Source organism: Orbicella faveolata, unplaced genomic scaffold, assembly GCF_042242905.1.
Source record: "Orbicella faveolata isolate gen_17 unplaced genomic scaffold, um_ofav_v1 contig_24, whole genome shotgun sequence".
In the NCBI taxonomy this organism is placed as follows: Eukaryota; Metazoa; Cnidaria; class Anthozoa; order Scleractinia; family Merulinidae; genus Orbicella; species Orbicella faveolata.
Window position 1 is genome coordinate 28,862,144 of NW_028301552.1, and position 15,045 is coordinate 28,877,188.

Sequence of the window (15,045 nt, forward strand, 5' to 3'; positions counted from 1 at the left end):
TCAAACTACGCAATATATGTTAGAGGTGGGGATGTCTGGGGAGGGGGGGGGGGTGTGACTAGGGTTGGGGAGATGGGGCAGTGTAGTAACACCGTGGGCATGAACGCTGTACTCCATCCATGCAGAGCTATAAATTGTTGCCAAAGATTTCTTGATACCTTGCTTCCGTTACATGCTTAAACGGATCGGCTGTTAAATGTAGTGCGAAAGTCGTTCTAAAGGAAGATTTAAAAGGCAAAATCACGAATATTCCAACAGTCATATAAGTGGACGTATTCAAGCACTTAATTTACATTCCTAAAGTAGCCTATATGTTGGAAATTGTAGATCCCAATGAGCTCATTTGATGGCAAATAGTCTAAACAGAAGCTATGTTGATGATTTTTTCTAAACTAGTTTGCCATCAATTTTCCTGCAGAGATTGTTGGGCTTTTACAGGTAAAAGACTGATTCAGTAAAGACAGACCTTCTAGAGTTTTATCGTTCACTTCTCCGTTCAAGACGTCCTCATCGATATTCGTTCCTTCGAGGGGAATTTTAACAAAATTGGGTCCAAAAATGCTAAAATTGGCATCGGACTTGTTTGAAGCTGCGTCGGCCCTTAAAGGCAAATCTTGGCGGCGTTGTACGTCATGTCCAGTTTTATTCTCCTTTGCTGAAGCGTTTTCAGGCTTCAAAGATTCTTCATGACAAATTTGACATTCTAAATCTTCTGTCTTGTGCACGTTTGTTGTTTCTGTTTCGACTTCGTCTGAAGCGTTCTCACCTTTTTCCACAGCACAAACTGATAGACCATCATCTCTCTCCACGATCGCCTCGTCAAAGTTCGGATTGAAACGCTCTGATTTCTCTAATGTTGGCTGTTGATTTAAAAAGTAACTTCGTTTACCATTGATCTCTTCCTTAAATTCTTGTGAGTGTGCTCTAGTGGTGGACTATGGACGTAAAATACATTGTGTTAGGCAGTTCACGGATAAGAGTTTAGTTTTATGAGAATTTCCATTGCGACGCAATAGTTTTAGAACTTGAGCTACGATTTCAAAATGCATGGTCGCGTGTACTGAAGAAGTATCCAACAAAAAGTAGCGCACGACGAAAGAATTTGTGGAGACCCTTCTTTTTTTTGTTGCTACTGTTCTTCTTGAATTCTTGTTGCCATTTTTCTGTTTTTTTTTATTTTTTTTTTATTTGTTTTTTATTTTCTTCTTATTGTTATTATTGCAAAATTGCACTGTAACATCATGGCAACAGATGCGTGATTTGGAACTCACGCGGCCTCCTCACGAAAAAAGTAAAAACGCACTGAAAACTGTGGGCAAACAAATTGCTGTAATGACTCGATTCTAATGTTCTTAAATTAGAAAAACGTGAAGTTGATTTCGTAATTAATATTAGTAAATCATTACGTCACAGAATGATAATTTAAGGCCAATTACATAAAAACGATCTTGGAATCCTACAAACGTATGTTAAACTTTTCTGTAAACAAGAACGAGAAGTAGGTGTGCATTGCATAGTTGTAGATCTCCTTAGAATTTAGTCACAGCAAAGTATTTTTTTCTGTCCAATGATAAGTTTAAAAGCCTATCAATTTTTTGTTAAAGAGTAGACCAGCGAAATGCCAGGCAGTTACGCTTTACAGTGCGAGCTCAATAAAAATCAAAAACTGAGTGAGATTAACATTGCATCAAAAATCGCTGGAGTTTACTCGCCCGAGTGCGGTTCGAGCACCGAGCGTCTATTGTCTTTTTCTCTTTACATTTTATAAGCGCTCGTGCAAGTTAACCTTATTTAATCACTCTAAACACTGTGTGTATTTCACTACCATGAAATTTTATTAACTTCATGTACTGGAATAAATTTACACGTTAAATGAAATTATTGACGGTTATCTTAATGTACCGAATGAATTGTATTACATTTTTACTCATTTTAAGCCAATAAAACTGTAATAATTTTAAAGCTGTAGTTTACGAGTTTCAATTTGTTCGTAGCGCGCGCGGCCTTAGAATTGAGCTAAAAGAGCTAAGAGAGGAAAAGATTGCCCAAGTCCACTGAATATCACAAGATTTCGCCATTAATTACATATAATATTCTCCCTTTTCCTCGGTCTCTCTGTACTTTTCAATTCGTAATTGGACTTCCCTCTTCCTAAATAAATGTTGTAGCCAAAAGTTCCGTTCTACTTCTCCCTTATTAACTTAGGTTTTACATACCTCATTGTTTTTCTCTTGGCACTTCTGCCATCTCTCATATAAAAAGTAAGCACCTCCAACGGCTAAGCCGGCACCTGTACAGCCAAACAATATTTTTTTTATTGCCGTGTTACAACAGTGCGGCGACACGTTTGTTGAAGAGCTGTTTTGCGCAAACTCAGTGCATGTAATGTTTCGTTTCCAATCTCTTTTGCCGAGAGGTTGCTCAATCACAAATAGACCCTAAAATGCATGTTACTTAAAGTCTTGTTACGTATTTTCAAGAAATAGCATAATTGACATGCGTGTATTTAACCATTTTAAACGAAAAGGGGGCCGCCGAGAAGGGACTGAAAAAGGAGGAGAAATAAAAACTTCGAAGTTTAGAGCAGGCTGAGAAGACGGTAAAAGGCCTTACAAGAAAACGGTTTTACATGAGAAAGTACGCGTCGACCGTCATTGAAAAGGATTGATCACCACGCCTGAGCTGCTTTAGCTGTCTTATGAGCATCAAAGAAATTCGCAGTTTCTATCCGTTAATTGTTCACATCAAAACGGGTAATTTATCCAAAACGGATTGTCCGTCTCTAACGTCAAAACAGCCAATGTCTTTTCGTTGCCTTTATTCTACAAGAATTTTTTTAAAACGCTCATGGACATTAATGTATATGGAACTGCAGTCTTTTGCAGTTCCAAGTTGGTTATCTTTACCACCCTAATGAAAGGCATATTGTGCATGATTTGTGACAATTGATATGACTGAAATACACAACGTAGTTATCATAATCAGTGCATTAATATCTGTAGCAAGAGTCTGTTACTACAAGAATCCGTCCTGTAACTATGCCAACAAAAATTCAACTAATTTTGCTTGAATTTTTCTTATTGATTTTGTATACAGCACAAGAGAGGGTAAATCAAACTACAACCTAGGGTAATACAGGGAAGGCTGATGTCCAGTGCAAGTGATAGTCAGTGGCAGTTCGTATCGCCCTCATTTATTTTGTCATCCTCAGCCTGATGCTGATCCACAGGGAAGAGTAGGATCTAAGAATAAAGATAACGAACGAGAAAACTCAAACAATTGAAGAGCAATTGGCTTAATTCCCTGAAAACAGCCGCAGATTACCTTCAAGACTACCTTGCCTAACGTACAATAGCCCAACGAACAACAGTAATGTTATTGGGTAACAATAAGCCTTACGATGATTCTACAGCAAAAGATGTCTGTTATATTAGGATTTAGCTTGAAACTTTCGTATGTGTTCATCGCGGTAACAGGCGATTAAAAAAAAAAAACACCCTGAATAAAATGTCTTTTAAATCTAAGTAGACAGTAATTGTACACCTAATTTTGAATTTGAGGACAAGTAGTCCAGGTCCACCTCATCGCGTTTAAGGTGACTCGAAACAGTTTCCAGTACTTAGATTTCGATAGGTCGTTATAACAACTCTTTATCACTTGATGCTACAATCATGATATCAAAAAACTGCTCAATCATTGGTGAACACATTGTTATCGTTTTCGTGACTCAATAGGTTACCATAGCAACAATATGACCTCCTAAAACACCCTTAATTGCAGCTTTAGAGGCTTATAATTCAAAAACGGTACAGTGACATTTTTACATATTACCAACTTTTGATAAGCACGATAAGACGCAACTTTTGGTAAAGTATAAAAAAATTCTGTAGGTACGGTTCAGAGCCACCTTAAGCTTTTCAAGTCGCCTGATTTTTCATTCGCTTGCGATCTCAACGACAACAAAGAGGGTCTATGGACAGTCTAGTCGGCGCTAATTAACTAATAATATTAACAATTATATTATTCACTCTCAATTTCTATGAGGTGGTAGTGCAATGGCGCAGCCAATCAGATTACAGCATTTGCATTAGCATACTAGTAGAATTCTACTAATAGTCATTATAATAGTTACACTAGTTACTGTGTCAGAAAAACAAGCAAAATGTGAAGTATCGTCTTTTCCTTTCTTCTTACCATAACATGGCTTGGTCTCACTCCTTTCCCCACTACATTCGCCATTGCTGGAGGAAATACACGTTCGGTTGCGCTTTTGCTTTCGATCACCTTCAATGCACCCGCAGTTACTCCACTGGTTCCATGGTGACCAGAACGTGTCTGTATAACAGAAAATGGCTGTGGCTGGTCACAAAACTTCTTGAACAAATCACAGGTAGAAAGAAAACGTTTCCATTTGGGTGGCGTTTTAATTAACACAAACCTGTTAGATTTCGTTTTTCAGCTTTATTAGGTAACTACACACAATTCTATGGATTAGCGACAGTTACAAATAAGAAACGACAAAATAAAGTAAACACTAGCTGGCAAGGTAAAATATATGTAATGAGCACAAATAAGCATTCACTGTGTGAAGAGGCAGAGGGCCGACTTCAGACACAACTTAAAGCGAGATTCAATTAGTCCTGACAAGCAAATTTATTTGACTTTCCATAGGAGGAAGGTAAATTCCTAAAGATAAACATAAGACGAATTAATACAAATTACTAACCGAAGACGACAGAAAACTAAGAGGAAAATACAAAACAGACGATAAACTAAACGGCTTACCAAAATGCTGGCAACGGGGTTCTGAGAACCGAGAAGTTAGAAGTGTACCGGACGATAAACTAGCACGAAATGAACATGAAGGGATAACACAAATATATACGCAACGAAATTTACATACGACGCGAGAAAAAAAGCATGCAGAATGTGAAAAAATACATTAACATACGAAACAAAAAAGGACACAAAGAAAACACGAAATATAGAAAACACGAAATAGCCGCAACATCCTGGGGGGCTTGGCTGAATTTAACTAAACATTCAGGAAATAAATGCGACAGTTAGCCTAATTTAAGTGTTTGTGGGCTCGATAACTCCAATAAATAATCCGTAGACAGTTCTAAAAAGCAGAGTTCTTGAAACATAATTCAAAGTCATTTTCGATGTTACGATACTTAAACTGCTTCCTCAAGCAAGCACAGCTTGGAGATTGGTCTGACCAGGGTACCATTTTTTGTCTTGATTTCGGCTACGCGGACCCGGTGATCATGGCCAGGAAAAGTCTTGAAAACACGACCAAGGAGCCATCGTCCCCGCGGGGAATTGTCGTCGACGACCAAGACTAGGTCTCCGATTGCCAAGCTGCCCTTCTCTCGAACCCATTTGTGACGTTGTTGCAGCGTTGGGATGTACTCTCGCATCCGCCTTTTCCAAAAGCAGTCAGCTAGAAATTGAGCTTGTCCCCATTGCTTCCTTCGGTAGAGGTCTTCAATCACAAACAACCCAGGTGGTAGAGCAAGGTTTCTCCGCTGAAGCAAGAAATGACTCGGAGTGAGAGGTTCGAAGTCGCTCGGATCGTCGCTGCTTGGCGTAAGAGGACGACTGTTTAGGATAGTTACAACTTCAGCGAACACAGTGCGTAGAGTCTCCAATCCGACCGGCGCGTTTTGGTTTCTGAGGATCGCTTTCATTGACTTTCGGACACTTCGAATGAGCCTCTCCCAAACCCCATTCATGTGACTGGCTATGGGTGGTTGAAATTTCCACTCGGATCTTGGGCACAAGTGGCAGCTGATCTCGTCTTTGATCAGGCGTTTATTTAGCTCGTCTTGATTCCATTCCCGAATGGATCGCTGGATTTCTTTGTCTGCTCCTACGAAGTTGGTTCCATTATCGCTCCAGATTTCTTTCGGACAGCCACGGTTTGAAATAAACCTTCGGAGAACTTGAATAAAGGCGTCAGTCTCCAGCGAACTCACGTCTTCGATATGGACGGCACGACTGGTAAAGCAGGTGAAAAGACATCCATATATCTTCTCTGAACCCCGTCCGCGCTTTACATAGAATGGGCCGAAGAAATCTACTCTAGTATAAGTGAATCGAGGCTCGTAAGGGATGAGACGTTCTTTAGGCAGGTCGGCCATCAGCTGCTGCATAAGGGCCTCGTTTCGCTTGCGGCAATCAACACACTTGCGCAGAACTCGTCGGACAAGTGATATAGCTTGTAATATCCAAAATTTCTGGCGTATGGCAGAGAGTACGTGCTCACGACCAGCATGGCCCAAGGTCTCTTGATAGTAGCGCACTATTAAGGTGGAGATAGGATGATCCTTCGGAAGGAGCATTGGATGGACGGCATTGAATGGAATCGAGGCGTGACGAATTCTTCCTCCAACGCGAATAGTTCCTTCGATCAGTACAGGGGAGAGGTTAGCAAGTTTGCTATGACCTTTGACTTGAAGTCCACTGCTTAAAGAGCCAAATTCTTCAGGGAAGTGCTGGCGTTGAACTAACTGGACAATTTTCTGCGTTGAGTTTCGCGTCTTTACGATGCCTATCCCTCTTGGTTTGGGGAGAGCGTTCTTGTTCTTGATGTACTCAACAAAGCGTAATAGACATGCCATGAGTGTTTGCAGACACGGCCAAGATGAGTAGCGCCTTAGGAACAGATCTAACGCAGATCCAAATGAAATGAGCGTAACGTGACTTGCAACTCGAATTTCTTTGTCGTTGTCAGGAATATTACCAATTTCCTGTACTGGCCACTGGTCTTCGGGTTGCTACAGGAACTTAGGTCCAGACAACCAGCGACAGTCCGGTTCGAGGGAATGTATTTCCATCCCCCGAGAGCCCTCAACGGCCGGATTCAGAGATGTCGGCACATGTCGCCATTGCTCAGGAGCGGAAGCATCATGGATCTCATTAACTCTGTTAGCAACAAAGGGCTTGAAACGTCTCTTCTCATTGGTGATATACTGAAGGACTGTCAGGGAGTCCGTCCAAAGGGTGACACTATGAACCGGCAGGTCCAGCTCATCGTGAATCAGCACGTGGAGACGCGTAGAGACCACAGCTGCCTGTAATTCTAGGCGTGGAACGGACCATTGCTTTAAGGGCGTGTTGCGCGTTTTCCCCATAACGAAAGTGCAATGAACTCTTCCTTGATCATCAACGAGTCTCAGGTAGCTAACAGCAGCATAGCCATGGTTAGAAGCATCAGAAAAATAGTGCAGCTGGACGTTGGTGGTTGTGGCATGAGAAGGATTTCTAAAACATCTCGGGATCTTGATTTTTGCGACGAGGGGAAGAGACTCCATCCATCTGTGCCATTGTGTAAGCAGTGGTTCTGGTACACGTTCGTCCCACTGGATTACCATTCTCCAACGTTCTTGAAGTAGAACCTTCACTGGAAGGATGAAGGGACCCATAAAACCAAGCGGATCGAAGAGGGAACTGGCCGTTGAAAGAATGCCACGTTTGGTTGGCGGTTTGTTAGTGGGTACGACTTTAAACAGGAATGTATCCGAGTCTGCGTCCCAATGTAACCAAAAGTGCACGACCAATAGGTAGCTGATCAAGATCTAGATTCAAAGCAGGATTCGCTCGTTCTTTCTCAGGAAGGGTGGCCAGAAGCTTACGGCTGTTACTAGTAAACTTCGTTAGGTGGAAACCGCCTTCCTTCATTAACAGGATCAACTGCTCAGTAAGGTGGATCGCATTCTCTTCGTTCGGAACGGACTTCAAGAGATCATCGACGTAGAAGTTCCTGCGCACCGTGTTGATTACTCCCGGACCAAACCGCTCTTCATTATCATCTGCTGTCTGTCGTACTGCCCTGTTGGCGCAACAAGGTTACGAGGCTGCTCCAAAAATGTGAACGAGCATTTGGTACTCATCAGGGGGGTTATCCAAGCTACCGCTCCACCATAGGAATCTCAAAGCGTCAGCATCCCTGGGGAGAACCTTGACCTGATGGAACATAGCTTCTAAGTCTGCTGTAAATGAGATTTCTTCCTCACGAAAGCGGATTAGTACATCAGTTAAACTATTCGCGAGGTCTGGGCCTTGGAACAACTGATCATTCAGGGAAGTGCCGTCGGATTTGGCAGCTGCGTCAAAAACCACACGGCATTTGTTGGGCTTGTTGACGTTGAAGACAGGATGATGCGGTAAGTACCACGTGATTCTGGATCTCTTGGTGGCCTCCTCAGGAGTCAGCTTTCTTGCATAACCCTTATTAACGTACTCCTCAATGACCGCTCTATACTTGGCTTCCAAGTCAGGATCACGGGAGAAACGCCTCTTTAGATGATGAAGTCTGGCTGCTTGAGCTGCAACCCTATTGAAAGGAAGGTTAGGGTCTTCCTGCTTCCAAAGTGAGCCAATCTGATAGTGGCCGTCGACCTTTGAGATAGTATTCTCGATAATCTTCATGGCCTTGTGATCCTCCACTGACAGATTTTAGAGACTGTTTCTCAGTTCCATAGACTCAACTCGCCAGAAGTCTTCGAGTTGACGACTCAGAGAAATCTCCTCACAAGAAACTTGGTTGAGGTTAAACTGGTACCTATCGCTACCGCTAACAGAACCACCGAGGATACTCCAGCCCAGGCAAGATCTTATTGCGAAAGGCTCGTTTGGGTCTCCTTTCCTGACTTCGAGTGGGACGAAGGCGTCCTAGACATTCGTGCCAATGAGGACAGACACTTTGCTCCTTACGACTTCAGGGAAAGGTACCTGACGTAGGTGTGGCCATTGTCCCATTCTCTTGCAAACCGAGACATGTTTGAGTGGAATGGCTAGATCTTTCACGGCCCAAGCGTTACGGGGGAATGATCTGCAATAGGATCTCGGAGGATTCCGCCATAGTTGCCGTAGCACACACGCTCGGGGTAGCGTTTTGACCATCGGGGGGATCTAGGGTAACAGCTGGAACTTCTGCGGCTTCAACGTTATTGGTTTGGTGAACAACGTTTCTTTCATGGCTGGGCCGAGAAAGATGCAACAGAGTATGATGAGGTCTGCCACATTCTGGTGTCTTGCAACGTGTTGGAGACTTGCACGATCTTGCAGAATGTTCAACAGAATTGATACAATTGAAGCAAATTCGCTTCGTCTTGACAAACTCGATTCTTTCATTGACAGGCTTCAACTTGAACGTTTCACAGCGGTAAAGTGGATGAGACCTGGTACACATTGGACAATGGACCCCCTTTTTGCCATCCGTTTTGACTGTAAGGTTACTGTTCTCGCTGTCCTTCTTCTGACCTTCGGTTGTCAGCGTGGTAAACCTGTGATCATTAGCATCATGCCTCTTGGAACTCGGAGGCTTTGTTTCGGCTGAAGAACTTGAGAAAAACGGATCGTTTGCTACATCAGCGCGATCGTTCAAGAAGTTAACAACGTCCCTAAAGGAAGGCATGATTTGCCCTTGATGTTCGAGCTTCTTCAAGTGTTCTCTGAATTTGGCTCGCGCCCACTTAGGTAATCTTAGAATCATTTTTTCAAGGTTGTCAGTGTACATTTCTCCTAGAAAGTTCATAGCTTCCAAGGTATCGTACATAACCTGAGCTGTATCTGCGTAACGCCGCAGGCCTCGTTTATCCTGAGGGGCTACGGCGGGGCCTTTCACCAAGGTGTCAACACATGCTCGCACTATCTTAAAGGGTTGACCAAAGCGATCTTGAAGAACTCGGAGTGCCTTCGTTAAGCCTCCTGGAACGGACTCGTACCTCTGCACGGCTAATAAAGCGGGGCCTTCGAGAAATTGCAACAGTCGGGCCATTTTCGTCGGTTCGTCTAAGGCCTTTGACTCCACCATTTGATGAAACCTCTGACGAAACATCGGGTAGTTTTCAGGGGACCCATCGAACTTGTCAACTTGCAGAGCCGGTAGACCATGGTCAGCATTCATTTTCTCCATGGTAGAGGCGATCATAGCAAGAAGGTTTCCGCTGACAGGCTGTAGAGTAGGCAAAAGGCGCTGTGAAGGGGCTGCAACGCTAGGGACGGCAGTATGATTATCACTTTGAACTGCAGCACTTAAACCGGTAGCCAGGAGATAAGGAGGAACCACAGAATCATGACTATGTGCAACACGCGTACCGGTAAGGTCAGCCGTATTAGCCGGAGCCGAAGACATTGGAGGACCAACTGGAAATGAAGACACGCGCGAAGACGTCTCTGGCAATCTAGGAACTTGCAAGGAGGAGGATGAAACCAAGGAAACTTGCGTGGACGTGGCTTGGGACACACCAACATACGGGAATGTCGCGGGAAACGCTGTTGGCTGGTTTGACACGACTGGGCGCGTGTAAACTTGCGTCGACGCAGGTGGAGGCGCAAACACGGCTGGAAGCGTGGGTGCTTGCGTGGATAGGGCTGGAAATGCATAAGCTCGCGTAGACACAGCTGGAAACGTGTAAGCTTGCGTGGAAACAGCAGGAAGCGTGTAAACTTGCGTGTTCTTGGGTGGAGACGTGTACACTCGCGCGGAAGCAGCTGGAGTCGTGTGAGCTTGCGTGTTCATAACAGGAAACGTGTAGACTTGCGCGGATGTAGGTGGGGTCGTTAATGAAGAGGTGTTAGAGGTTATCCCAAACGCCAACCCTGGTGGAACGCGAGTATGATGTGATAAAGAATTCGCGTTAAACATGAGCTCTGAATACTCGTTCTCGGCTAATTCGGCTTCTAAATTAGCTACTTCAGTCCTTTCTTTCGCTTCTGCGACGTCCTTTTCGGCCTCCAGCTTCACCATCTCCAATTCAAGCTGCTTCTGGTTCATTTCCATTTCTAAACGTTTCACTTCTCGATGGATCTTTTTCGTTTTTGTTTAGTTTGTTTCGCAGCTAGGGCAGCCTTGGCCGCTGCAGTTCTTTTGTCGCGAAGTCTTGCGCTTGCCTCACTAAGCCTTGAAGAAGCACGACTGCTTGCGGAGCGCAAAGATCTTGTTGGCGATACCATACCAAATTTGGCAAAGTCCTGAGATACTTGTTCGTTAAAATGTGTAGCGGCGGCGACTGTATATTCCTCGATCTTCAGGTCGTACTGGAGTTTTCTCGTTTCTCGAGTAACGTATTGCGTATCAATCTCATGAATTTCGATGCTATCTTCGTCCAGGAGACTTTTATATCGTGTAGTATTTTCCTGGAAATTACTCCACGCTTTGTCCAGAGTTGCCTGAACGCACTTAACTTTCGCTAGATTCGCGTAGTCGACGAGGAGAGCGTCAATTTGTAAGCAGGCTTTAGACATAGCCGAAACATATCCCGCACGCGACTTTCGTAGAGCCTGCAAAGCTTCTTGCATGGCTCCTTCTTGAAGAGAGCTGGACGTTTTCTTTTGTGAACTTGAGCGAGCGGCAGGGACTGTCGTCGCGTTCGCCATACCAACTAACTCATTTTGGAATTTACGATGGAGAGGCAGAGGGCCGACTTCAGACACAACTTAAAGCGAGATTCAATTAGTCCTGACAAGCAAATTTATTTGACTTTCCATAGGAGGAAGGTAAATTCCTAAAGATAAACATAAGACGAATTAATACAAATTACTAACCGAAGACGGCAGAAAACTAAGAGGAAAATACAAAACAGACGATAAACTAAACAGCTTACCAAAATGCTGGCAACGGGGTTCTGAGAACCGAGAAGTTAGAAGTGTACCGGACGATAAACTAGCACGAAATGAACATGAAGGGATAACACAAATATATACACAACGAAATTTACATACGACGCGAGAAAAAAAGCATGCAGAATGTGAAAAAATACATTAACATACGTTTTTTTTTTCCTCGGGCAACGTTACAAATTAGAGGTAAATGTAACTGTGGATTTTACACTCACTATGGGGGCCAACCAGACCTTGACCCCATACTCTAACTTTAATATTTATAAAACGGAGGTCCGAGAAGGTTGTAGTGTGGCGTAGGCCAGCGGAACAGACGGAATAGACAAACTATCAATTTTAATGTGTCGGAGCACCAGATTAACAACTGTTCAATTCAAAAGCAAAACTGATCAATGACCGATATTTGTGTTACTTCATGATCTCCATATTTGTGCTCCTCCAATAGACGCCAACATGGCTTCTCCACACAAAGCTCTATAGATTTAGCCAAAAAAAATTATCCGAATAACGCGCGTATAACAAGACGAATATGACTAAATCTTGGAGAGGTTATTAAAATATCATTTATCTATCATTTCCCATATTTGTAAATTCATTTAGTAATAGGTTTTGTATTTATTTTTGGTGGCATGATAGTGATAACCAACATTAGGAAACGCCAGGTTTTGAAACGTCCACACCCACATTACGCCGCTTCTCTGGCCATAAAGTCTTTAACATGTAAAATTTCCATTTTTTTTTTCATCGATCGAATGCGATTGTACTTGATATTGGCTAAATATTACTGCAAAAAGTTCTTTTTTTGCCAGCAAGCTACTAGAGGTACATGTATATTGAAACTTAAACGTTGAGAGTATAGTGTCATTTCGTTTTGTATTTTTCCATTCGTTTAGAGGCTTGAATGACAAAAACAACAACAACAAAAACAACAATAAACTTAGTGTAAAATGGGGTTGACTAGCCTACACGACTTCTACGATTCGTGACATTTGTATTGCAAGGTATGCTTTTAACGAATTTGCTTTCGAGGGACAAAATATGAAATTTACCGTGAACATGTTGCTTACTTGCATTCTATATTGTGACGCCAAGCCCGGCTTAGATTAGACCTGTTTGCAAGTACAGTAGGTAGATCCTTATCAAGGATATCATATTTGTTCTCCTACGATTTTCTTCGGAGACGCCGTAGCTTTACTTCGAGAAAGCTATACGTTTGTCTAGAGAGACATTCTTATGTTTCTTGCAGCTATCTGATCGAGCTTATATGTTTCTCTTGCTCGATGTATAGGTTTAATCCTCCTTTGGTCGTCATGGCACCACACGATTCAAATGTAGCTGTTTACGCGCACGTCTGTTGACTGTTTTGCGTGTTTTATATGCCATTGTTCGGCGTAGTTCTCAGTACTAAAATTAGATGTTGTAACAAGGCAAAAAGATAGTAAAGATTGAATCTAAAGTTACAGTAGTATTATCATACCATTTTTAAGGGTCTGCACTTCGGTCATTACAAAAATGTTTAGGGGTATTTCGACCATCATGTGAAAATTTAAGACCATTTTCAACTAGTGAAAAGAAAGGCATGATTTAATGTTGCAAACGCCTTTTTGAGTAGATTGGAGCTTACTTAGCTGATATCTACGCTGAAAATGTCAAAAATGTATACATAATGCGTTTTCATTTCTTATAGCACGATTAAAAATCTGCTCACGTACCAGTGATCTGATGAAAAATCCATCCTTGGGAGCGCACGAGAAACTTTCTTCCATGACAGTTCCTCCCCAAATCTAGTCCCTCGCTGAGGTGTTCGCACGTTCCAGATCTTGGCTCGAAGTTGTAAGAAACGCAATCGTCAGATGTTGTACAAGCAATGAGGCATTGCATCCAATCCCCAGCGTTAAGTCTTTCGATAACTGGACCGACCAAGTACTTATCTCGATGCGTGGTACGCGATTCAACCCGATGTACTTGAATGACACAGACATTTAGGAAGAAAACAAAACTTAACATTTTCAGCTGAAATGTTAGTATTCTCATCCGAAAAACAGCGCTATGGCCAACGATTAAATGATATCGGTTTAATCAAATTAATTCTTCTCCGGATGCAAAGCCGAATATTTATCTTTTGACTAAAAGATCAATCAAGTAGACGCCTTAAGCAACAATCTGTCAATTTTAGAAACTTAAGTCGGATGCTTAGTCGCTCTAATATAGTCTCGATCTCCGGCATGGAGGCGGTTTTGAGGTAATCGTCACTTTCGAGTTCAGCACTTTTAGAGCGCTCTCATTTGTTCAAAATCAGCTGCATGAGCAGTGCATGCATGCATGGTGTGGATCACGTCCAACAGCAGTCATCTAAGAAGAGAAGCGACGTCTTCACGATAGATAACAGAACAGGGGCAAGTGAGGACTGAAAAAACTGAAAAACTAAGTATTTTTTTTCGCGTTTTCTACATTAGTTTTTGATACAAAAAAAGGATCTTTTAAACATAATGTACAGCTGACAAAATACTTTCAGATTCGACAACAGTTTCTGTTCCACAAATGGTATTTTTTTACTAATGCTCAATGCAAACAGTGACAAATGCACATTTTTTCATTCAAAAAAGGAACTCTTAAAAACAATGTACAGCCGACAAAATACTGCAGATCGAACAAGAGTTTCCGTTCCACAAATGGGTTTTTTCACTAATGCACAATGCAAACAGTGATAAATGCACAATTTCGAGATCTTAACTTGACAGATTGCTATAAGATATTTAACCTTTAGGAACAAGCAAGAGAGGATGAGAACACATCCCCCATAAATGAGAGGTTATTTTAGGCATGCAAGTCACCCAGTTGGTCAGTTTAATTGACGTAGTAAAAGGTACTGCTTGGTTTTGTTAATTAAATATGCCTAAAAAAAAAAAGAAAAGAAAACTGCACCTGGATTTTCTTAGAGCAATTCGTACGAAAAGGAGAACTAACTATTTGGCGCTTTGAAAGAGCTTTCCAAAAAGATATTCCTCGCTTTAATCTGTTCAGTTATTTTCTAGAAACGACTTTCGAGCGTGTTAGAATGCAGTTCTTATTAGCAGCCATGGCATCCCATGTGAATTAATCAGTTATGCAGAGAAATGACTTACACCTTTTGCTGTTCATTTACAGAAAACAAACATTCATTTGTGTCCAAATTTCTTTCATTATGGTCATTAAACTCTCATTAACACCAATATGGCCTTCATTTGCGCGTAAGGAACGTTCAAGAAAAACATATACATATGCATTAACATTCAAAATCATCAAAAGGAAAACAATACCTTCATTTGACATTCATTGACTGTAAATGTATTTTCATTTTGGTGGAAAAAAAATTCGTTGTCACGAAACGACAATCATTTACACTTTACGACATTCAGTTTTCAACAAAAGACT

The 15,045-nt window shown here is 42.1% G+C and overlaps 1 protein-coding gene across 1 annotated transcript; it reads right to left on the reverse strand.

Annotated features, from left to right (window-relative positions):
* Positions 1–2,118: 2,118 nt before the first annotated feature.
* On the reverse strand, positions 2,119–13,671 carry LOC110045655 (uncharacterized). The gene is made up of 3 exons (XM_020751248.2): positions 13,344–13,671; positions 4,195–4,335; positions 2,119–3,242 (listed from the first exon to the last, which is right to left on the reverse strand). The coding sequence occupies exons 1-3, from the start codon at positions 13,663–13,665 to the stop codon at positions 3,208–3,210; spliced, it is 498 nt and encodes a 165-aa protein (XP_020606907.1). The 5' UTR covers positions 13,666–13,671; the 3' UTR covers positions 2,119–3,207.
* Positions 13,672–15,045: the final 1,374 nt, after the last annotated feature.

What these genes read in the sequence shown, in the direction of transcription:
- LOC110045655 (XM_020751248.2), bottom strand. Translation starts at nt 13,665, where the DNA reads ATGAGAATACTAACATTTCAGCTGAAAATGTTAAGTTTTGTTTTCTTC. An exon ending in GATTTTTCATCAGATCACTG is followed by an intron (nt 4,336 to 13,343) that starts GTACGTGAGCAG and finishes TCTGTTATACAG; the next exon opens with ACACGTTCTGGTCACCATGG. An exon ending in TGAGACCAAGCCATGTTATG is followed by an intron (nt 3,243 to 4,194) that starts GTAAGAAGAAAG and finishes CTTTATTCTTAG; the next exon opens with ATCCTACTCTTCCCTGTGGA.